A 20,630-nucleotide genomic window follows, 5' to 3' on the forward strand; every position below is an offset into this window, starting at 1 on the left:
CCCCCCAATCCTCCAAGCCGAAGGCCCGTGCCACAAATCTAGAGCCATGTCGCCGAGCGCAAGGTCTCCATTCTCCATGACAACTGGACGTTTAGTTCTGAAACGAGCAAGCCATTACTCAAACAGCAATCCCGATGAGATACAACAATGGACAGGGCCCCTTGTCCAACATAGCCGAGGCGGGAGCCACAGTAGATGAGTAGCAAGACGAGCCTCGCTCGCCGCCATTGAAGGTGAAATCAACAGCACACTAACCACCACACATTGCACTCTCACCCCCTCGCCGGGTTAACCCCAAACAGATAGGCGAGCTCACGCTCACTCAACCTGCCGACATTCTTACTCTGGCCCTCATCGAGGGCCGCCTCCACAAGCTTCCGCTTGCTCTCCTGTAGTGCCAAGATTCTGTCTTCAACCGTCTCCTTGACAAGGATACGATGTACTTTCACCTCGCGTTGCTGGCCGATACGGTGGGCGCGATCGATAGCCTGCGCTTCAATGAAAGGGTTCCAGAAGGGATCGCAGATGATGATGCGGCTGGCGGCAGTCAGGTTGAGGCCCGCATTGCCCGCGCGCAACGAGACAAGCATGACGGTGCTGCGCGGGTTCTCAATGAAGTCCCGGACGGCCTCATCGCGCTGATTGCGCGACATCTTGCCCGTGTAACGGCAGTAGCGGAGGTTGAGTTTGTACTTGATCTGGCATTCAATCAGGTCGAGAAGAGTGGTCCACTGAGAAAAGATGATCGTCTTCTCATCGGTTTCCTGGATCTCCCGGAGGAGTTCAATGACCTGGGTGATCTTGGCCGAATCCTCCCAGTTATCACGAAGGTAATGCATGTACCGACGGCGGGCTTCTCGGTTCTTATCCGCGTCGTTCCGGAGCTGCTTCAGCATGTGGGGTTTGATTTCCTCGGCCGTGCGCTTGCCTGTCGCCTTTTCCTTTGCCTTACGGCGCTGTCTTCCCTTTGTGGCCGGCTTCCCAGAAGATTTAGCGTCCCTTTCTCCCAGAGGGCGTTCTCCTTTCTCGCCGTTCAAAGCCGTGGCAGCAGTGTCCAGTCCAGTGTCGGACTCGGCGCCGTCGATCCCATCGCCGTCGCCATCCTCGCTATCTGGAACAACAAAACCTGAAAGATTCCCAAATTGGTCCGCATCAGTTTCGGTCTCGCTATCAGATGTAAAGTCGTCATTTTCCGAGTCGGGAATCTCCGAGAGTTCGTCCAGTACACCGTCTTCGGCCTCGAGGGTTTCTGGTGCATGCACTTTCCGGAAAGCGGTAAGCGTGATGACCTTCTTTGGTTCGACCGGCCCACGGCAGACCGGGCATTTGGCGGCCCGGTTCTCATCACCCAACCTGATATTGTCTTGTGCCGTGTTCTCAGTGAGTGAAGTAAAACACTCAGTGCAAGTATCGTGGCCGCATGGAATGACGAGGAGCGGGTCCTCAACACCATCGTAGCATATCGGGCACTCAAACGCTTCGATGGCTTTGATGCGCTCAACAACCGTGCCATCCAACTCCCTTGCTAGAGACTCCATGTCGATGTCCTCAATGGCTGCGGCCGTAGACTCGAATTCTGTCAGGTGAGGGTGACAGCAGGCTTGTCTAAGACGTAGAAGAAGGACTAGGATATTGGAGTAATTCTTGCCGACGGTTCCCGCACGGAGGAACCTGTTGAACTGCACCCGAGACCGTGTCTCGAGGTCCTGATAAAATTGGCGCTCATCGTCGGAAAAAACAACGTGCTCCGAGTTCTCTGTCTTTGGTGGCAGTGTCAGAATGGGCTTGCCGTCAATCATCGAGTCCTTCATCCGTCTCAGCATCATCGCCTTGAGGACGGCTTGAAGCTGCCGCATAGCATTGTCACGCGTGTAGTCCGACACGTAGCCCTTTGCGCTCAAACCCCTAAATGTCTGCAAACGGATGAGAAACTGCCCATGAAGTGTTGCGGTGTGTACGGGGGGGACATCATACCCTCTGGAAGGTTTTGAAATCAGAATATGGCCGGATTCTGAGAAATCGGATGAGTGGGTACAATTCTGATACGCCGTTCATCATCGGAGTACCTGTAAGGCACCAGCGGTACGTCGCATTGATTCTGTGCACGGCCGTCGAGCTCTGGGTGTCTTTGTTCTTGATGCATTGAGCCTCGTCCAGGATGATGCGGTAAAATCTGCTCCGCGGGTGGAGGACTGGACATTTGTTGAACAACTCCATATCATCTTCCTCTCGATAATCGTCTGATTCATTGCGTTGCGCGACATGTTGGTTGTATCTCTTCCATTCCGCAGCTACCGATCCGTATGTCGTGAGTACGACATCGTATTTCTTCAGCTCGGAGTAAGGCCGCTTCTTGGAATAGAAGAGGAACGTGCTCAGCTTATGAGTGCTTTTCAACTTCTTCTTCACCTCAAGTTCCCATTGCTTGATGAGAGCGACGGGGCCAATAATGAGATTGGTCTGCAGAAGTCTTAGAACGTCCGCGTTCAAGTATGCATTCCTGACAATGAGCGCTACATACCTTGATGTTGTCGGTAGATGGCCGGGAGACAATCAAGGCAAGAGTTGAGATGGTCTTGCCGAGACCCATGTCATCTGCCAAGATGCCGCCCTTGTTTGTTCCCTCTTCCATATCTGACATCCATTTCAGTGCCAACTGCTGATGTGGATAAAGAGGGTACTTCATGGCATCGGGAGTTTCGCCGCGCTCCTCCTCGGGAACGTCCATGTCAGGCCGGATATTCGAGAGCAGCTTCTGGATATCTTCTTCTGTCTTCCTAGGGTCATTGACGTAGTCGTCGAGAAAAGTAGTGAGGCGTTCGTTTAACGGATTCCCGTGCATATCCGTCATGCTGTTGAAGTCATACTTGTTGACACGGTTGATGGTTTCGGCAAGGCTCGGACCAGAAAATGCTGAGCGCCCTGACAGAGTATAGTATGCGCCATTGCTCACATATCCTGGCCGGTTAGCGGCTGGGGGTGTTAGGCCCGATGAATAGCCGTTCAAGACACCCTGTGATGATCCGCTTATCGTGTGCAGTCGCTGGCCGATAGGGGCGGCTGGTGGCCAAAGGCGGCCTTCTTGCCGCGCCATGGAGGTCTGTCGGGCCAACTCAATGGCAGGTAGCCCAGAGGTGACATTCCGCGATGACGACGGCAACACAGGCGTGGAGGCCGCTGAACTGGAGGACCCAGGACGAGAAAATACTGAAGGAAGTGAAGGTAAGGACGGTCGGGAAGATTGAGGGCCGGCACCAATGGACGTTCGAGAAGTGGCACCCCCAGACGCATCAGTTTCGTCATCTGAATCAATATAAGTGACCGGCGTCCGGAGGGAATTCTGTGCCATTTCAGGCATGACTGCGGAATGTTTCCAAGGACGCCCGTCAGCGCTGCCCCCTGTCAAGTCGATTGGCTCCGCTTTGACTGATCTAGGCGGCCTCGCCGCCGGTGTCAAGCCCGGTTCCTGTTTGGTTCGATCCGGCACCCCCGACGCCCACGACGAGGACTGAGAGGATCTGTCAAGAATTCTGTTGAGGGCATTGTTTTGACCTAATTGAGATGGCGATGCGGAAGTCGGACTGTTCGGGTCTGGTGAGGCCCGCCCACTGAAGGCTCTAGCAATGGCGGCATCTCTATCCACCTCGGCCTTTACTTGACTCGCGCGCGCCTCCGCTTCTTTCTGTCGTTGAATGGCTAACCGCCACACATTGTCATCATCACTGAAAGACGTAGTTAGCATCTGTTGAGCCTCAGCGCGACCCCGTGGGCTTCTCATCTTTTCCCAACCCTCATTGGGGACTGGAACCAACTTACCAAGTAAGGTCGATGACCTGGTCGTCCGGAACATCACAAAACGCTTCAAAGGTGAAGTCGGACGGCCCAGGAGCCGGGGTAGGGGTGGTTCGTCGAGACTTGTAAGCGCTCCGGCTCGGCGAGTCTGCAGCGAGGTGGGAGCTACCGATAGAACGTTTTCGCGTTGGGATGCCCGAGTCTTGCATCTGTCCCTCTCCTAGACTCATATCTAACGAGCTGCTATTGCTGGAAGGTGTTGAAGTACTGTGGAAGCGGCCATCTTCTGGTTGTGGTCAGTGCTCGCCGCCGAGGTAGTTGAGGAATTCTTAATAGTAGCCGTACCCTCTTTGCCCTCCATAGTTGGGAATCCTGGTTGGTCTGCAAAACGCTCGGGTTAGGATATGCGGCTGCCAGTATCTGGGAAGTTTGGTAAATCGCACCTTTGCCCTTAGGTCGGGCAATCTGGCGCCTAAGGTTCGCAATCTTTGCCTTAACACGTTCTACCTCCTGCGCTACAGCGGGATCCGAATCATCAGGGAAGTCGTTGATGAGAGATGCTAGCACAGTTCGCTGAATGGCTAGCTCGTCAAGGAGGGCTGGGATATCGTAAATGGTGTGCGAAACGGTTGAGGACGGAGAAGAGTCGCTTGTCCTGGAATCCATGGCGCGCGGCGGTCATGCTGATGCCCCGACGAATAAATCCTGCGACCGCCGAGCTCGGCTGACAGAAAGCTGCAGTTATTGTAAAGGGCAGTGGCAAGAGACAAGGCTGCTTGGAACGGAGGCCTTGTTCTGTGGTAAATGGCTGCAGGAACACCGAATAATGCGTTCAGAGGGAACAGCACAAGGCCCGCTCGGAATCAAAGAGAGCCGTACGAGTTCCAGGCTGCTGAGGCGCTGTACGCGGCTTTAAAGCAGCGCAAAAAAGTGCGGGCCAGCCAGAAACAAAGATAAGGAAGAATTTAGGAAGAACACCAGGACCAAAGGGCGAATTTTCTGACCGATCAGTTGGGGTCCTGTGTAGTGTTGCCTGTTGGGAGTCGGACGCGGCTGCCTCGGTTCAATGTCTCGCGTTGGACAGAACAGGAAGGCACGGTCCACGCGTCAACGACTTGATCAAGAAACCACAGAGCAAGAATTACGCAGTAGGCTCGGGCCAAAAAATCGATTGGCGATGGCTGAGGCCAACCCGCTGCGCATTCAGACATGGATGCCACTTACACTGTCGCTTGACCGAAAGTGCAGGCCCGAGCCTCTGGTTCTCATTAAATGGATGCTCTCAAGAATGCACCTTCATCCTCCAAGCCTCGCGGAACCAACCGCAAATGGCACCCTGCCTTGCCCCACCCCGGCGCGCGCCTCGACATGAGATGCGCGACTTGCCCCTGGCGACTCCACATCTGGGTTCGCCGGACCACGGCTTGGCGGGGCGTGGTTTACTTGTAGTAATACTCTTGGTATCGATATGCAACACCGAAAAGTGGCATTGCTTTGGATTTCTTCTGATAATAAAAGACGGATCCCTCTCATTCGCTCTCTGTGACAACCGCGAACGCTCGTCATGACTGCGTGATGTGCACATCGAAACGCCCAAAGCGCTTTAGAAAGCAAAACTTAATGCGCCTGCTAAACATAACCAACACCAAAACTGTGACGCCACGCAGCACCCAAAAGCAAATGCCGCTTGTAAACTAATATACTATACACTGAAGAATGCATGCAAGCAAGCAAAGAATTGGCTATCCGGAGGAATTGTCTTTGCCACCATCCTCACCTTCCTTGCCGTTACCCGTCACTTTCCCCCACCAGGTGCTCACCTTTCCGGTGAACCAATCCCAAAACTCCTTAACTTTCGACTCGGCATTGTCGACGGCCGAGGAATCATCCTTGTGGTCGTCGTCATCGTCACTGTCACTTTCGCCGCCATTGTCCGAGCCCGAGGGCGCCTGGGTCGGCCGCGGCGGCGGCACCGGCTGGTCAACGCCAACGGACTTCGACGGGACGCTCGTCTGAGCGCTGCTTGTAGAAGCGGTTGAAATGGTGTGAGCCTCCACGGGATCGGCTGGCGTGTCCAGGCCGTCCGTGGCCGAGTCATCATGCAGCCCGATTGGCTTGAGGGGCAGCCGAAGGGTGCCGTTATTGGGCGCTGGCTCGATCCCTACGGAGTCGCACAGCATGTTGTAAACCTCGATATTTTCTGGCAGCGTTAGCACACGAATATGGGTTATTGCGGGACAGATGACACCTACGGAATACCTCGAGTTTGCTGTTTGGCTGGTGCGGGAAAGCCGGGCCACGGGCGATGAATATTGCCCTCATCAGCGGATGTTCATGATCATAGCCGTGAAGGCCCCTCGGATGATACACCGCCCCTTGAGCCTGTGCCTCTTTCAAGTTCATCTCGTCCATCTTGACCAGCGCCCAGCCCGCCTTAGGCACGATCCACAACGGAGCAATGCGCTGGTTGTTAGAAAAGTGATACCGTGCTGGCATGTCAACGTCGCGGAGGTAGACCTCGAGGTTGGGGTTCCCCTTCGTTTTCTCGATCAGCCCATTGTATATGTCCTTGAGATCAGCGGGATCTTTTGGCCTTAATCCGATCAGTGGCCAGCCGTCCGTGTGCTCGATCTTGCTCAGGTCCACCAGATCCTCGAGCTGTACCAGCCGGGAGACGTCCGTAGTCGCCATGCCATGGTCAGAAACCACGATGATATTGACAATGTCCGCCAGATGCCGTTCTTCTAGCCCCTTGAACAAGTCGTCCAGCATCTTGTCCACCTTCTGGATGGTGGACCGGATCTCAGTACTATTCGGCCCGTACTTGTGCCCGTCAGCATCGACGTTAGGAACATACGCCGCGATGATTTGAGGCCGGTCCGAGTCCGGCATGTCCAAAAACTCAAGAATCCTGTCCACCTTCTTCGGCAACAGCTCTTTTCCGTTGTACTTGTCCAAATACGTGGGGTCAACATTGAGGATGTTTGCCTCGCTGCCGGGCCACATGTGTATGGCGGTCTTGAGCCCTTGCTTCTGCGCTGTAACCCAAAAGGGTTCACCTTTCCACCACTTGGGATCCATGCTCCGCGAAGGGTCCGTATAATAAAACTCTTCCCGCAACATCGGGTCCCAGAAGCTGTTGCCCACAACGCCGTGGGACTCCGGGTAGAGCCCTGTAGCCATCGTGTAGTGGTTGGGAAACGTGACACTAGGAAAAGACGGGAGCATATAGAGGGGTGATACGCCCTCCTTAACGAGGGCGTTGAGCCTCGGCGTCAACCCCCGATTGAGAAAATCGGCCCGGAACCCGTCCAAGCTGATAATGATTGTGGTGGGTGCGAACATGGCGGTGCCGTTGCTGACGAGTTTCTGGCTATAACGCGTCGTCTTCCGATCCAGGGATACCTTCCACGCCACAAGGACGAGGATGGCAAAGGCGACGGCAATGATGGCGTAAAACAACACCCAACGGCAACAGTTGCGTTTTCGCTTCGACTTGGTATCGGTAACATGCAGCAAGTGCTTCCGGTCGACCTCGTCGCTATCCTCTCGTTCGCTGCTTTCGCCGGTCGAGCTGCCCTCCTTCATGCCGCCCTCTTCCATCTCGTACATGAGCTCGCCGTCCTCGCCGTGCTGTGCATCAGCCAGCAGCCGATCTCGCTTCATCTCTCTCCTCTGCCGCCTCGCCCGCCTCTTTTCTGCCCTAAGGTCGTCAACCGACTCGCCCGGCTGCACAGACGGGCTCCTCGACGACGATGGTGATACGTCACTGAGCCGCCTGGTCAACAACCTGAGCGGGTTGGGTATCGGCAGCCCGGAACCCCTACGCTGGCGTTCCTGCTTCCTCCGGTTTTCGATGACCAAGTGGTCCAGCTCTTCCTCCTCCATCAGCACCAGCCTGTCGTGCGCGCGGAGCTCGCGGCTGTTCCTCGCACGAAGCTGACGCTCGTCGTCATCGCTGTCGGTGTCCTGGTCGCTGCGAATGGAAATGGCGTCGGCGTCGTATTCGGAGGGCGAGAGGAGCGAGGGGTCGCGGCCGCCGACGGCGGTCGTTTTCAACGGCTGCAGCGACATTCTGGGTGGACGAAGGGCGCTCCCATTTGTCTGGGTATACGGACCTCGTTAAGGCGCCAATTGGTCAGTCAATCATGGCAGAGAACGGTGCGAACGGCGAGAGAGTGATAGCGAATGCCTTTGGTCGATGAGAAGTCGAGCGATGATAAGAGACGACCGAGTCTCACATAAGGATGCGAAGGCCACAGCTGATTGGCTTGAACCTGGCTGGTTTCATCATGTCTAGCAAGGGGTTCCCGGCAGGGATCCCAGAGGAAGTGGATACCCAACATCAATTGAATCCACCCAACTTCTAAGAACTTTTAGCCACCTTCTATCACCGGAAAGCTTGTTAAAACAACCCGGTAGTCAATGCAAATACAACCAGAGGAGAGAAAAAATGAAAAAAAAAAAATGAGAGAAGAAAAAGAGGAAGAAAGAAAGCACTAAAGAAAGACAGAAATCAGAAGGGGGTCAAAAACACGCAGCGCCAAGGCTTGCTCAGTCTGCTACGGGTCTTGACACCCAGCTGACAAGCCTAGGTACTTACTCTTCACCCATTTCCAGCCCTGGCCGGCCAGGCCAAAATTGATGGGTGGTGAGGCTCCCAGCTGGGTCGCCTGCACAGCTTTCTTCTCATCCTGCAGCGAGCCCATTCCAGCATCCCAGCATTCCAGCATAACCATGCTTCGATCCACCCGCTCTGCCGTCAACACCCACAATACCCATGATTCTCCTCCCACACCACGCCCGCTAAGACCTTCCCTCCCTTCCACCTCAGGCTCGGCACACACCCTTCCACGCGCTGCTCAAATACCACCTTGACCTCATCCGGAAGCGCGTTCCCCACGCTCTTGCAGCCCATCTTGACGAGGTCGCTCGGATTCCACACCACCACCTCCAGGAACCCCCACTGCCGCGCCTCGGCCACCGCCGCCTCCAGCAGCGCCGCGACGTCAACGCACGCGGTCTCGTCCACGGCCACGTCGCTTCCCTCCTCCACCTCCTCCAACACCTCATCCTCCTTCCCCGCCCCGCCCTCGACTCGGCTGTCACCCTCACGCGCCAGCCTCAGCACCCGCAGCCGCTTGTTGCGCCAGTCGTGAGACCAGCACGCCCAGGCGACGCCCTGTTGGGAGGGGAGCGTCACGGCGCCTACGGTCAGCGGGGTAGTGGCCATGGTAGTAGAGGGGAGGATCTTGAGCGCGTCGAACTTGGCGCGGGCGAGGTGCCAGGAGATCTGCGCGTAGGTGGGCAAGAAGCAGATGGAGGTGTTGTTGTTGTTGCTAGCGGCGGTGGCGGTCACGAGGGAGGTGAGGGTCCTAGTGAGGTGGGCAATGTCTTTCTGGCAGAGATCTGGAAGCTCGGAGAGGTTAAGAGGCCGGGTTTGCGGCCGCCGCGGCGGGGTTGAGGGGGTTGTTGATGGTGACGATGAGGTCGATGGGAGCAGGGTGAGGGTCGCTTGGTGGCTGGTGATGGGTAGCCAGCCAAGGCTGGCGTAGTAGCTCCGCCCGCTGTCGCTGTATAGCACGCTGCAGTCGCTGTCGGCGTCCATTCGCTCCTGGACGCGCCGGAGCAGGAAGGCGGCCATTCCCTGCCGGCGGTAGGTCGGGTTGGTATAGACGTTGGTGACGACGTAACCGTGGGCCTCGCGGACACGTCTCTCGGCGCAGTCGGCGATAAACATCGGCTTTCGCAATGTCTCGCAACTGGCAATCACCTGTCTGGGGTAACCCTTGAGGTAGAGCACCCAATATCGGCAGCCCCCATCCCGGTTGAGCTCATGTTCCGCCATGTGTTGCTCCCGCTCAACATAATCGTCGACGGACATAGGGGCCGCCCATTTTCGACTGCACAGCTCCCATGAGATCCGCCGCTGCTCTGGCGTAGCTTCGGCGAATTCTATGTCTGAGGCCGTGAGGCCCATTGGCTGAGCCATCGCTGCTGTTCGCTGGACCAGCGGCTTCGGATATTTCTTTGAGTGCTTGGGTTAGCAAGCACGAAATGCTGGTATGGTCGGCGAGGCCGTAGATGTCTCCTGTTGACGGATGTTGACACAACTAGTCTTCACGAACTCCTCCTCTCTCTCTCTCGGCATCGATCTGTGGGGTTGATGTGCTTTCCACATAAGACGAGATGAGGGGCGGTGGATCCCTTGGGGTTGCTGTTTCGAGTACCTGATGGTCCTGGCTAAATATGGAAAGAAGCGACTTAATGTTTCGCTTTCGAGGTTACTGTGAAGTAGCTGATCCGTGCTTGTGTATCGAAGAAGCTGGGTATCCGAGGTGTTGCTCCGCCTTGCTGTTGCGTATCCGACGTACTGTAACTGCTGTGGCTGGCCCCCCACCTTCTGGGGTTCGAGCTGCAGGCAAGGCTCAGGGTTGTTTCTGGCTTGCCCTTCTTTGTCTTTAGTTATATCTTTTTTGTCGGTGCCTGCTCGAGCATATGCAACCACATGGCAACCACGTCCTGCCAATCAGCAAGAGAACCGGACGGCTTCCAGGCTAGGGTGGGGCTTTCGCATCTGCCCATTGCCCTCGACTGAGGAATGCATCCCGTCCTTACTTTACACTACTATTGTAGGATAGTTGCGAGCGTATTATTTTTGTTTTCACAGCTGCAATGCCTACCTTGGTTGTACCAGGCATTTGGGTACGTTGAGGAGATCACAGAGAGTACCCAAAGCTATCAGGCGTTGACGAACCTCTATCTGATGCTATAACTGTTCGGAGCGCATAAAATCTCAAGGAGGGTTATACCACTTTGGTAGGTGACACGACTAGACATTACCTCGGCGTTTCAAGCAGAGAGTCTACTACCCGCTGCAGAGCAATACGTCAAACGGAGGCCCTCTAAGGGCAACTGATGGAGAATCAGATGAAGTCAATCTGGGGAAGATGGAGTCGATAATGTGGGTCACTAAGGGACTCAAGCCACCATGGCATAGGAGCCAGCCCCACCTTGTGTGGCTTGCAGCTCGGCCGTCGGAATCGGGACCTTGTGTTCCGCAAAATTTGGTCGAGCCCTGCCAATTACCAAGGCGCGCACAAAAATTGCCCGGTCTCGATATCGGCGAACGGCAGCGACACGGATTCTTTGACGGCACCGGAATAGCATCAAAGGTACGCCGAGCATTTCCTACCTACTTCCTTGTGACTCTAGACGACGAATAATATATTCTCGCCATTTTGCGCATATTGCACGATTTCAATCTCGCCGGCCCCCCCTGCGAACCAGTCAACTAACACGACCGACCGTATCAGAACGTCGACCAAAATGGCATCGATCGAGATCGGAGCGACAAGCTGGCGCCGCGTCCAGGTTGGCCGCGTGCTCAAGCTCGAGAACGGCAGCCTGGCGGCCATCGTCGAGATCGTTGACCACAAGCGCGTACGTGGAATCCGATCCGTGACGGGCCCGCCGGGGCATTGGAGGCTCGCATGAACGGAGAGACTAAACTGCTGAAATTTAGGTCCTCGTGGATGGTCCTTCCTCAGACCCTAAGCTCGCCACTCCCCGCGGCGTTGTCCAGCTCTCCCGGACTCTTCTTACCCCGATCGTTATCGAGAAGCTTCCCCGCGGTGCGCGCACGGCGGCCGTTAAGAAGGCGTGGGAGGCCAGCGGTGTGGACGCCAAGTGGAAGGAGAGCAACTGGGCCAAGAAGCAGCTTCAGCAGGAGCGCCGCCAGTCGCTCACCGACTTCGACCGCTTCAAGGTTATGCGGTTGAAGAAGCAGCGGAGGTTCGAGGAGCGCAAGGCTCTTGCCAAGATCAGGGCCGCGGCATAAAGGCAATCTGCTGCTTTGTGTTGGGGGAGCGTTTTGGTTCGGCATGGCTTTTCTGGGGGGGAAGGATGGTATTCTGGAACGGTCTGCATGAACATCAGCATTCGGGTTGCTGGGTTTATCTCTGCGTCGCTTTCGGAAGACCTGTATGTCACATCGTCAAGGTGACCGGCGTCATATGGAAAATGCGAAATTGAGCCTAAAAACAGCCAAGACCTACGGGCTGTTGTTGCCCATGCCACAAGCACAGCGCCGGTTGCGCGCAGCTGTGTGAGCTATCAGAATACGAAACCCTGGCGGACGCCGTGGCGACAAATATTTCCCTTCCGTTCTGCTTGGGTGTTCTACGCATGTTTCTTATTTAGTGAGAGTTTGACAAGTGTGAAACAGGTTGGTCATTGAAGATCCAGGCCCAGTTGCGCTGGTCGTTTTGTTAGGGAACTTGATGAAGACAATGATTACCTAATCGGGACTAGCGTCTGTACCTCTGCAGGTGCCGAACAAGCCCTACCTGAAAATTGGACCCCGAACATTTCTTTCCCACCACGACTGACCAGCTCCTTCTAACCCCCGCATACCCATTTTAGCGGCATTTCCTGCATCAATGTGAGTCCCGTTTGAGCATCACCAATTCCATGTGATTCCAGGCTCCCGTATTGTACAGGAAGCCTGGCCACTGCGGCTGCTGCAGTGGCTAAAAGCAATTGTGTTGTGTGCGGAGCGTGGCGAGCTGACAAAGTTGGACGGTGCTAGCTCTCCAAGATGGCCGAACCCCGCGTTGAGGAAGTCCCCGAGGAGGAGACCAAGAAGCCCACCGTCGAGGAGCTCGATGAGTCCTCCAGCGACGAGTCCGAGGCCGAGGCTGGTGGTGATACTAGCATTCCCGCTGGCTCGACTGCCGTGATCCACTCCCGCAACGAGAAGAAGGCCCGCAAGGCCATCGAGAAGCTGCACCTCACCCGGGTGCCGGGCATCACCCGCGTCACTCTGCGCCGCCCCAAGAACGTGAGTGCAACGGAAGAAGGGCTACGTGGCCTGAGCCCACCGGTGGGCGGGGCGGGAACTCGGTCATGGGCCGAGGGAGCAAGGGGACCGGACCGCTGACGGATATGGATAGATCCTCTTCGTGATCAACAACCCCGAGGTGTACAAGTCCCCCAACAGCAACACCTACATGTGAGTGTTTTACCGACGCCTCGTGTGAAGCTCGGAACTGACCCCGCCACTAGCGTCTTTGGCGAGGCCAAGATCGAGGACCTCAACGCCAGCGCCCAGGCCGCTGCCGCCCAGCAGCTCGCCAGCCAGACCGCCGAGCACGACCACGCCGGCCACGCTCACGACCACAAGCAGGAGGCTGCCAAGGAGGAGGAAGAGGATGATGGCGAGGAGGTGGATGCGGAAGGCATCGAGGACAAGGACATCGAGCTCGTCATGACTCAAGCCAATGTGTCCCGGAAGAAGGCCATCAAGGCGCTGAAAGAGAACGACAATGACATAGTCAACTCAATCATGGCATTGAGTGTCTAGTCTGGAGCGGGAAGCCAGCGTTGTTCGTGGATTTTCGGGTACATTCTTGGAAGCAAGAGGCTCTGCCAGTTATCGACATCGGTATCTGATGCTGGTCAGTTGACGACGACCATATTTGAGTCGTTGAATGGAAACCGTTGCGCAATTGCTCTGTCCCCGGGTGTTGATGCGTGTAATCCGTAATGCTCGCTGTTTGGTCTGCTTTTACATGTAGCGGTAAAAGAAGAGAGAGAGTGTGTGTGTGTGCTGCTGGTTACATCTGTTCATTAGTTGAAATCCATCGACTGAAAAAAAAAAAATTGCGAGATATCGAGCTTGAAGTCCATGATATTGCGTTAGATGGAAAAAGATTCCGTACCACACCCGCGTTGGCACCAGGTTCCCAGCATGGTTAGCAGGAGTCGCGGGAACCGGCCGGGTCATCCCGTAAGATCACGTGACCGTTCCTGGCGCCGGCAGAGGTTGCTTTGGATTCGGCAAACTCGAGCAACAACGTCCCTTGAACTCCCCCCACTCCAGACCACCGCAGAACCACAGCAACAATGGCCGCAGTAAGTCTCCCCAATCAATTGGAGCCTCTTTTCACGGTTTAGGGAACGGGCGTTTGGGGAATTGGGATGCGGCAGGCAGTTGGGCGCTGGCTAGGCTTTTGCGAGGTTGCCGGGCTGAGCTAATTTCGCGTCTCCTGTATTTCGCAAAATACTACAGCGAAGCGCAGCTCTCAAGGTCGACTGGGCCAAGATCACGACGTCGCTGGGCCTGCGCGGCCAGACGGTGGCCGGACTTCAGGCCTTCAAGAAGCGCAACGACGACGTCCGCCGCAAGGTGCAGCTCCTCTCGGAACAGCCGACCACGGTCGACTTCGCCTACTACCGCTCCGTGCTCAAGAACCAGGCGATCGTCGACGAGATCGAGAAGCGCTTCAACGCCTTCCAGCCCGCCACCTACGATCTCAACCGCCAGCTCAAGGCCATCGAGGCCTTCGAGGTCGAGGCCATCAAGAACGCCGAGGCCACCAAGGCCAAGGTCGACCTCGAGCTCAAGGATCTCGAGAAGACGCTCAAGAACATTGAGGAGGCCCGGCCGTTTGAGGACCTTACCGTCGACGAGGTCGCCGCCGCCGAGCCCAGCATCGACGAGAAGACCTCCAAGCTCGTGTCCAAGGGCCGCTGGTCCGTGCCAGGCTACAAGGTGGGCTTTCTTTCTTCTTTCCCCATTCATTTCGCTTCCACCTCGAACCCTTTCTGGACCGAGGATGCTGACAATGCCAACAGGAGAGATTCGGCGACCTCTCCGTGCTATAAACGATCCGCTGCCCGATTCCCCTTTTTCTTTGTGTACTCTAGCATTGTAGATAGCCCGAGCGCTGAGGGAGGGCTCCTGGCCGGAGGGGGAGGACAAATTTCACATTATTAATCGAACCGATTCCATTTCCGGCACGTCTGTTCTGTGTGTTGTGCGCCTGTCTAGCTAACCCCAGGCCCTCGCTCTGCTATGACTGCTTCTGACAACACCCTCGGCCCTCCGACTACCCTCCTGCTCTTCCCCATGGATTGAGCTTGATCTCACCCTGCTTCGGAACTGCTGCCGAGATTAAGGGAACTCTTTCGAGTTGACTTAGGATCAGTATGTCATTCACGATCCTTGCCGCCATGACTGAAAGAGAAACCGGAGATTTCGCAACAAAGCCCGCTATCTATTTTACCAAAGGGGACCTTGGACTGTTACAAACGGTTCGTCTTTAGTCCGGACTGGGGCTGTCGTTAGGGAGGACGAAGTTGCTCGCCAATAATTGAAATTGGAATCAAGCTCTGGGTGATGAATGATGAACCTCTACTTATTTCGGCAGGAAGCAGGAATGGGCGGATCGATTTGACGGTATCGGCCACTTTCTAAGGGGCATAACTGTCCTTCGCTGTCCCGTAAGGAGACCGCTGCTGGCTGGTGTGGATATCAGAAAATAGCGAGCATGACAACTGCATGCTGAGCGCTTAATCGTCTGGCTACCGGGTGGACGGCTGAGCTACCAAAGATATTGCTGGCGAACTCATTCTATTCCTTCACAAATATTTCAAGCGTGACGGGGACCTGAGTTTGTCTTGACTTCGTGCGGTATGAAAACTCACCCTGTCTCTGAGGCCCTAGCAGACGGAAGTGATTATCTCCGCAATGTCTGCGGGGCCTTTAAGGTTTTCGTCGCCAAGTCCCGTCTCCATCATGGAATGCCGGCTCCTGTTCCTAGCTCTAGGTCGTAAGGATCAGGCAGAGACCACAACATTCTTCGCTCAAAGTTCTCCGAAGCTGTTATTAGCGTAAGGGATGTCTTACAGCTCACCCATAACGTAGCATTCGTGAAATTCCTTGAATCTTCTTGCTCGAGTTGAACGAACGGTAGTCACCGGCCTTCATCTCATTGGATATAGAGGGAAGCTGATTGTGCAAGCCGGCCAAGACGTCGTTCCCGGCTCCCAGGTGTCTTTGAGGTCTTATGAGACTCATGGAAGCCTTCACGATCGCTTTTGCTCTGAGTTTCTTTTATGCTTCTGCGGGTTGTCTGGGTAGATGTTGTAACGAAGATACAATGGTCTCAGCCAAGGCAAGTGAATCGTTCTGCTGGTGAATCAATATCGTAAGTTTAGGAGGAGTGAAGTTGGCCTGGCAGGATTATAGTTCGAGATATGAGCAGTAGCCATGATCCAACCTCTGAGCATGACATTGACTGTTGTTTCGTTCTTGCTGCTGCTGTTACTAATCCCGGTGCTTGTGTGGCTAGCCAGTGGACGGACGGTGCGCATGGGAGGTAATCCCGTAGCAGGCATCACCTCAAATCAAGCTTGTCCACGCGCGCAGAAATGTGACTGCAAACAGAAGCCAGCACCATCAAGTTCATGCTAGGGAGATTGGTTGAGATTAACCTTGAGATGAACCAAAGATGCGAAGGATCGAGGGGCAAGGGAGTGTAGAGGCTTGAGGCACTCAAGCTGTGGATGGTAGAGCATGAAGCAATTAGTTGAGTACCGCAGAACAACTGCTTCGGCGTAGACAGTCTGGGAAGGGAGCCACTGGGAAGAGAGCCAGTGGACCACGGAAGGCGCTCCGGGTCTTAAGGTCATACGAGACCTTACGACCTTCCAGGTGACGGGCCGCCCTTTCAGGCCAGAACTTCAATGAATCTGACTTTTGATATGAATGGAAATGTGCAGAAAACTTTGGTAGTCCCCGTCCAAGAGGGTGTTTCTGTGGCCTCGAGACAATCCTTTGCGGCGCAGAGCGGCCCGAGGGGTTCAACTGGCATCTACTGGCATTTACTTCTTTGAACAAAACGGGCAAGAGTTGTCCTGGTTGCTTGAAAGCGTGTAGCACGAAATGCAGCAGTTTCACGCAAAACTAAGGGACACTTCAAATGGGAAGGCACAGCTCAAGTACCGTCGGTGCCCAATGAAAACTGCGTCTAGTCTCTCCGGACTAAAGCGCAAGCACTTGAGACCAAGAGGTTTCGTCGCCGTATTGGCCAGCTGGCTCTAACTCATTGGAGCTTTGATATGCTCGATATGACGGCGCAAACTTCTGGAGGTCGGCCATGATGGACATCCTAGAATCAGCTGAAGCCAAAATGGGCACTACATCGGGCGCCGTGTGGTTTGCTTGTAAGGCGCAACTTCGGTGGCGTTGTGGCCTTTGCGGCCATTACGGACAGAGGTTATTTGAAGAGACGAACTGACAAGCTAGCGTAGCGTAGAGAGAATCTGCGATGGGGTGCTACCTCCAAGTGCCCTTCGACTGCCCGAGCCTCCTGAGAGAGCCAAAACGACATGTCGATAGCCACACGTTTCGCAGGGTTGCTCCTGCTCGAGGCATTGCCCACACTTGTAAAGAGGCCCGAAACAGTAATTGGTGTCTTCCAAGATCCAAAAATTCAAGCGCGTCCGCACAAAGTCACGTTCCATGTACCCGGGTGACGTGAATTTCAACAATGCGGTGCCGAAGAATCAGGCACAGTGAGCGGTGAGAGAGCTTGCTCAAGTGGCTCTGAGCGCAAGCTGATAACTCGGAAAACCCTAACCCGCGGTCTTCAACAACTTCCGTGCCCCTCCAGATAGACCCACTCAAATCGCGCTCAATGCTTCCAATGCTCCCCAATGCCGCGCTGCATGTCAATCTCGACCGAGCTCCATTTCAAAATCACACCACAACAATATCGGCCCCAACCCGGTATATGACCTCGACTTCCCACAGCCCGCGGCACCTCAACACTTCGAGCAGAAAGCTTGATAAAATTCAAAAATAAAAAAGAACCGGCTGGGGAAAGCAAAGGAGGAAAGAACAATGGCAGTCTTTCAGAACCGCAAATACCGCTCAGCGGCAGAGTCCAACACCTTCGGGGCGCGCTACCGCGCCATGATGGCCAAGCGGCCCTTCTTGCTCTTCGGTCTACCCTTCATGACCGTTATCGTGGGTGGCTCCTTCGCGCTCACCCCGGCGACGGCGATCAGGTACGAGCGGCACGACCGGAAAGTCCGGCAGATGACGCGCGAGGAGGAGCTTGGTCTGGGCAAATCGGGCAGGAAGGTTGACATTCGGGAGGAGTACTACGTATGTGTCTTCCTTTACCTCCTTTTTTGGCCACTCCATTTCCATTAGCAAGCCGGGAGTGGCTTATTCGCTGACGTGGTGTTCTTATCTACAGAGACTGGCAGCAAAAGACCTCGACAACTGGGAACAGAAGCGAGTCAAGCGGCTCAAGGGGGAGAGCGACGGTATCCTGTGACGAGGCAGGCAGTGCACAAGTCACAAATGCGCGACCAGAGGCGATGGTTAGCTTTTCGATGCGCGCTGCCTCCTCGCACCGCCCGTCGGAGTGAAGAGCTTCCTTGCCTTCATTACACTACTCTCACGCAGGCTATACCCTTCATGATCTCGCATAAGCGCTAGCTCTCGTGTCTACACGGTGTCTCCCTGGAGGGAGAAAGAGAGAGGGAGAGAGAGAGAGAGAGACTCAAACTGCAAAACATTGGGTGTTGCGGGCTGCTGCATCGAAGAGAGGTACCTCCTCAAGCGACCACTAATCCTCTCTTTACCAGGACAAGCACGTCGGGATAGTGCACCCACTTCATTTCCGTTTCCTGTTCTCCCGCCCCCAGCAAGACAGACCAAGCCAGGTTATGCACACGGGCCCCGATTCGAGGCGCTGGCGACAAGGTTGATCGCATTGCTGCGACACGGGTCGGTATCACAGAAAAAAAACAAAGCGCATCGGAAAGCTGAAGCTTGTGGCGGTTCACATTGGGGGATCGGTGTGGAGAGTAAGCAGCGCAATCTGGGTACCACGTGCGTCAATGTGCACCCGACTCAGGGAGGTTGCATCGGGTCTTCAAAGCGGGGCAGATCTGTCATGGGTATCCGTACGTACAGGTACCTACTTGATAAGGACAATGAACGGGTCGGCATTTCGCGGCTGTCCGAGGCCGCCACGAGAGATCGGGGATTGTCCAGGCCCTAGAGCAAAACCACTGAGGTTCGAGATGTTGTTATGTGATGCGCTCGACGTGGTAGCGAGTCGGGGAGCGCATGACGATTTACAACCCACGGCGTTACAGGATGTTACGCTCAATTTAGCGGAATAGTGTTTGTTGTTTGCTTTGCCTGTGACCGTCACCAAGGATCCTTGGACTGACAGCGCTCGGATTCCTCGAGTGTTTCAGAGGGTCAAGTATTCGAGCCACAACGAGGCTTTGCGCTCGTCCGGTCCCGGATCCGTAGGAGTAAGCGACGGTAGTTGCTCGTTGTCACCCCGTCATACCAGAAAATCCGACTCTGTACTCGCGTCATGTGTCAATTCGCGCCGGCGCTGGCCGGCTCTTGGCACCCAAACCTTGAATATGACGTGTGTGTACTACAGTACGGAGCGATGGTAGAGGCAAGAGCGCCAAAGCTCTGTAACGGGCTGCAGCTGGGCCAATCTTGCGATGGAGCAGGGTAACTCTTGACCGATCAGAAACTGCGGGGTGGCTGAACCGTTGGACGACAAGGCTCAGGCCCGAGCTACTATTGGGACGAACAGGGAATCCTGGGGGGCCATCAACTACCTCGGAGTTGGTCGGTCCCAGTTGTTGTTTTTGACACCAGGGGCTGATATTCCTCGAGGCTGTCGGTGGTGATAGTGTCTTGTAGTGTAGGTGGGGTTCCTCGGCTCAGCCTGCCGCCTTCGGAGTGCGGCGACGACGGTTTGGGGAAAGTCCAGCTTCGCAGTCTTGGGCCTTGCCGTGTCTCGAAACGCAGCAGGAGCGGGTGCCAAGCACCTAACTCGACGCCACATATCGGGACAGCCGCTCCCATTCGCAGCGCCGGGCGCAGGATCTGCGGATCAACCACACAGCCGGGTTGCTGACAGCGCCCAATTTGGAACATACCAATCAAGCATGCAGCAGCTCACAGCGCCAGCTGGTCCGGTCCCGTGAGCAGATGCCGCGCGATGAAATAACTAAGGTCGGGGGTTCGGAGCGAGACCCGGTGAACAAATACGAACGGTTTTTTTTTTTTTAAAAAAAAAATCCCCCTTCCTCTGTGTCCATTAAAGCAATGCATCCCCAGATAAGGTAATTTGCTGAGTGTAGCTTCAAATGGCTATTGTGCCCTGTGCTGATACCTAGATCTCTGGGCCCTGGGGCGAGGGCCAGCAAGTGGGCTTTCTCCAGATTTTGTCCGATACAAATCGGGTCGAGAAGGCTGTGAGCCCAGGGCATCCCAAGCAACAAACGATCTCCAGTCTCGCTAGCTTCCTATTATCGTAAGCGTTGGTGGCGTTTTGTAAGTAGTACAGCTAGCACAGCCTGACCGAATTACACTACACTACGGATTAGCGTAGTGGAGTTGTACACTTGACTAGGGAAGTACTCTACACTACTGCTAGGTACGTAGTAGTGTACTATGGTTGCGAGCCAAAGTTTCACCCCCTGCACAGGTACCGACAGGGATCTCTCGGAAAAACCTCTCAGGCCTCTACCACCAGTTTTTCCTGCCTACGCGCGCCTGTCAAGCCCCCTGTTAATACCCAGACAGGGGGTCAAACTTACCCATCATACCTCGTAGTGTACACTACGGACTAGCTTAGCAGGCCGGCAAGGTTAAACCGTGCAATGGTTCCACAGCAGATCAAGGAGACCCACCCACCAGTGTCTGGGGCTGCTTGCTCAGCGGGGCCGAGTGATCTGCTTGCGGCGTCCATGACGTCGACGTGGCCACTTTTTGCGCAGGCAAACCCCCAAGAGGATCGGTGGGCTGAGGACGGCTGGTTGGCGGGTTAGCGTCGGTTAGTTTGTTCATCGTTTGTCTCAATGACGGAATGACGGCACAACGACCCTGAGACGGGGCTTTGTTTGTCAGCAGCAGCATATCAAGGCCGCGTTGGTACACTACGGGGACAGCCAAGTGTTGTCCGTACACGACCGTACACGATGGATTGTTCATTTTGACA

At 55.2% G+C, this 20,630-nt stretch overlaps 7 protein-coding genes across 7 annotated transcripts; 4 read left to right on the forward strand and 3 right to left on the reverse strand.

The window, feature by feature from the left end:
- Nucleotides 1-175: 175 nt before the first annotated feature.
- MYCTH_2297512 (uncharacterized protein) lies at nucleotides 176-4,658 on the reverse strand. Its single transcript, XM_003659881.1, has 6 exons — nucleotides 4,236-4,658; nucleotides 4,138-4,173; nucleotides 3,817-4,075; nucleotides 2,522-3,722; nucleotides 1,975-2,460; nucleotides 176-1,913 (listed from the first exon to the last, which is right to left on the reverse strand). The coding sequence occupies exons 1-6, from the start codon at nucleotides 4,456-4,458 to the stop codon at nucleotides 273-275; spliced, it is 3,846 nt and encodes a 1,281-aa protein (XP_003659929.1). The 5' UTR covers nucleotides 4,459-4,658; the 3' UTR covers nucleotides 176-272.
- A 651-nt stretch (nucleotides 4,659-5,309) lies between these two features.
- Nucleotides 5,310-8,018, reverse strand: MYCTH_2297515 (uncharacterized protein). Its single transcript, XM_003659882.1, has 2 exons — nucleotides 6,045-8,018; nucleotides 5,310-5,992 (listed from the first exon to the last, which is right to left on the reverse strand). Exons 1-2 carry the CDS (start codon nucleotides 7,864-7,866, stop codon nucleotides 5,535-5,537), a joined length of 2,280 nt encoding a protein of 759 aa, XP_003659930.1. The 5' UTR covers nucleotides 7,867-8,018; the 3' UTR covers nucleotides 5,310-5,534.
- A 244-nt stretch (nucleotides 8,019-8,262) lies between these two features.
- Nucleotides 8,263-10,274, reverse strand: MYCTH_2297516 (uncharacterized protein). Its single transcript, XM_003659883.1, has one exon. It carries the CDS (start codon nucleotides 9,782-9,784, stop codon nucleotides 8,555-8,557), a length of 1,230 nt encoding a protein of 409 aa, XP_003659931.1. The 5' UTR covers nucleotides 9,785-10,274; the 3' UTR covers nucleotides 8,263-8,554.
- A 571-nt stretch (nucleotides 10,275-10,845) lies between these two features.
- On the forward strand, nucleotides 10,846-12,237 carry MYCTH_2297518 (uncharacterized protein). The gene is made up of 3 exons (XM_003659884.1): nucleotides 10,846-10,967; nucleotides 11,109-11,235; nucleotides 11,318-12,237. The coding sequence occupies exons 2-3, from the start codon at nucleotides 11,122-11,124 to the stop codon at nucleotides 11,630-11,632; spliced, it is 429 nt and encodes a 142-aa protein (XP_003659932.1). The 5' UTR covers nucleotides 10,846-10,967; nucleotides 11,109-11,121; the 3' UTR covers nucleotides 11,633-12,237.
- On the forward strand, nucleotides 12,191-13,302 carry MYCTH_2313899 (uncharacterized protein). The gene is made up of 4 exons (XM_003659885.1): nucleotides 12,191-12,235; nucleotides 12,383-12,634; nucleotides 12,747-12,805; nucleotides 12,859-13,302. The coding sequence occupies exons 2-4, from the start codon at nucleotides 12,392-12,394 to the stop codon at nucleotides 13,154-13,156; spliced, it is 600 nt and encodes a 199-aa protein (XP_003659933.1). The 5' UTR covers nucleotides 12,191-12,235; nucleotides 12,383-12,391; the 3' UTR covers nucleotides 13,157-13,302.
- Nucleotides 13,303-13,654: 352 nt separating this feature from the next.
- MYCTH_2297526 (uncharacterized protein) lies at nucleotides 13,655-14,751 on the forward strand. The gene is made up of 3 exons (XM_003659886.1): nucleotides 13,655-13,707; nucleotides 13,865-14,347; nucleotides 14,431-14,751. Exons 1-3 carry the CDS (start codon nucleotides 13,699-13,701, stop codon nucleotides 14,458-14,460), a joined length of 522 nt encoding a protein of 173 aa, XP_003659934.1. The 5' UTR covers nucleotides 13,655-13,698; the 3' UTR covers nucleotides 14,461-14,751.
- Nucleotides 14,752-17,320: 2,569 nt separating this feature from the next.
- MYCTH_2313902 (uncharacterized protein) lies at nucleotides 17,321-18,873 on the forward strand. The gene is made up of 2 exons (XM_003659887.1): nucleotides 17,321-17,749; nucleotides 17,844-18,873. Exons 1-2 carry the CDS (start codon nucleotides 17,483-17,485, stop codon nucleotides 17,922-17,924), a joined length of 348 nt encoding a protein of 115 aa, XP_003659935.1. The 5' UTR covers nucleotides 17,321-17,482; the 3' UTR covers nucleotides 17,925-18,873.
- Nucleotides 18,874-20,630: the final 1,757 nt, after the last annotated feature.

This window comes from Thermothelomyces thermophilus, chromosome 1 (assembly GCF_000226095.1).
Source record: "Thermothelomyces thermophilus ATCC 42464 chromosome 1, complete sequence".
Classification (NCBI taxonomy): Eukaryota; Fungi; Ascomycota; class Sordariomycetes; order Sordariales; family Chaetomiaceae; genus Thermothelomyces; species Thermothelomyces thermophilus.

Bases quoted from the DNA above. Each gene is read 5' to 3' on its own strand.
- MYCTH_2297512 (XM_003659881.1), bottom strand. From the start codon at position 4,458: ATGGATTCCAGGACAAGCGACTCTTCTCCGTCCTCAACCGTTTCGCAC. The intron at 2,461-2,521 runs GTATGTAGCGCT...AGACTTCTGCAG, and splicing joins CATCTACCGACAACATCAAG to ACCAATCTCATTATTGGCCC. The intron at 1,914-1,974 runs GTATGATGTCCC...ATCCGTTTGCAG, and splicing joins ATTTCAAAACCTTCCAGAGG to ACATTTAGGGGTTTGAGCGC.
- MYCTH_2297515 (XM_003659882.1), bottom strand. From the start codon at position 7,866: ATGTCGCTGCAGCCGTTGAAAACGACCGCCGTCGGCGGCCGCGACCCC. The intron at 5,993-6,044 runs GTAGGTGTCATC...TAACGCTGCCAG, and splicing joins CAGCAAACTCGAGGTATTCC to AAAATATCGAGGTTTACAAC.
- MYCTH_2297516 (XM_003659883.1), bottom strand. From the start codon at position 9,784: ATGGCTCAGCCAATGGGCCTCACGGCCTCAGACATAGAATTCGCCGAA.
- MYCTH_2297518 (XM_003659884.1), top strand. From the start codon at position 11,122: ATGGCATCGATCGAGATCGGAGCGACAAGCTGGCGCCGCGTCCAGGTT. The intron at 11,236-11,317 runs GTACGTGGAATC...GCTGAAATTTAG, and splicing joins AGATCGTTGACCACAAGCGC to GTCCTCGTGGATGGTCCTTC.
- MYCTH_2313899 (XM_003659885.1), top strand. From the start codon at position 12,392: ATGGCCGAACCCCGCGTTGAGGAAGTCCCCGAGGAGGAGACCAAGAAG. The intron at 12,635-12,746 runs GTGAGTGCAACG...GGATATGGATAG, and splicing joins CTCTGCGCCGCCCCAAGAAC to ATCCTCTTCGTGATCAACAA. The intron at 12,806-12,858 runs GTGAGTGTTTTA...CCCCGCCACTAG, and splicing joins CCCAACAGCAACACCTACAT to CGTCTTTGGCGAGGCCAAGA.
- MYCTH_2297526 (XM_003659886.1), top strand. The intron at 14,348-14,430 runs GTGGGCTTTCTT...CAATGCCAACAG, and splicing joins GGTCCGTGCCAGGCTACAAG to GAGAGATTCGGCGACCTCTC.
- MYCTH_2313902 (XM_003659887.1), top strand. From the start codon at position 17,483: ATGGCAGTCTTTCAGAACCGCAAATACCGCTCAGCGGCAGAGTCCAAC. The intron at 17,750-17,843 runs GTATGTGTCTTC...TCTTATCTACAG, and splicing joins ACATTCGGGAGGAGTACTAC to AGACTGGCAGCAAAAGACCT.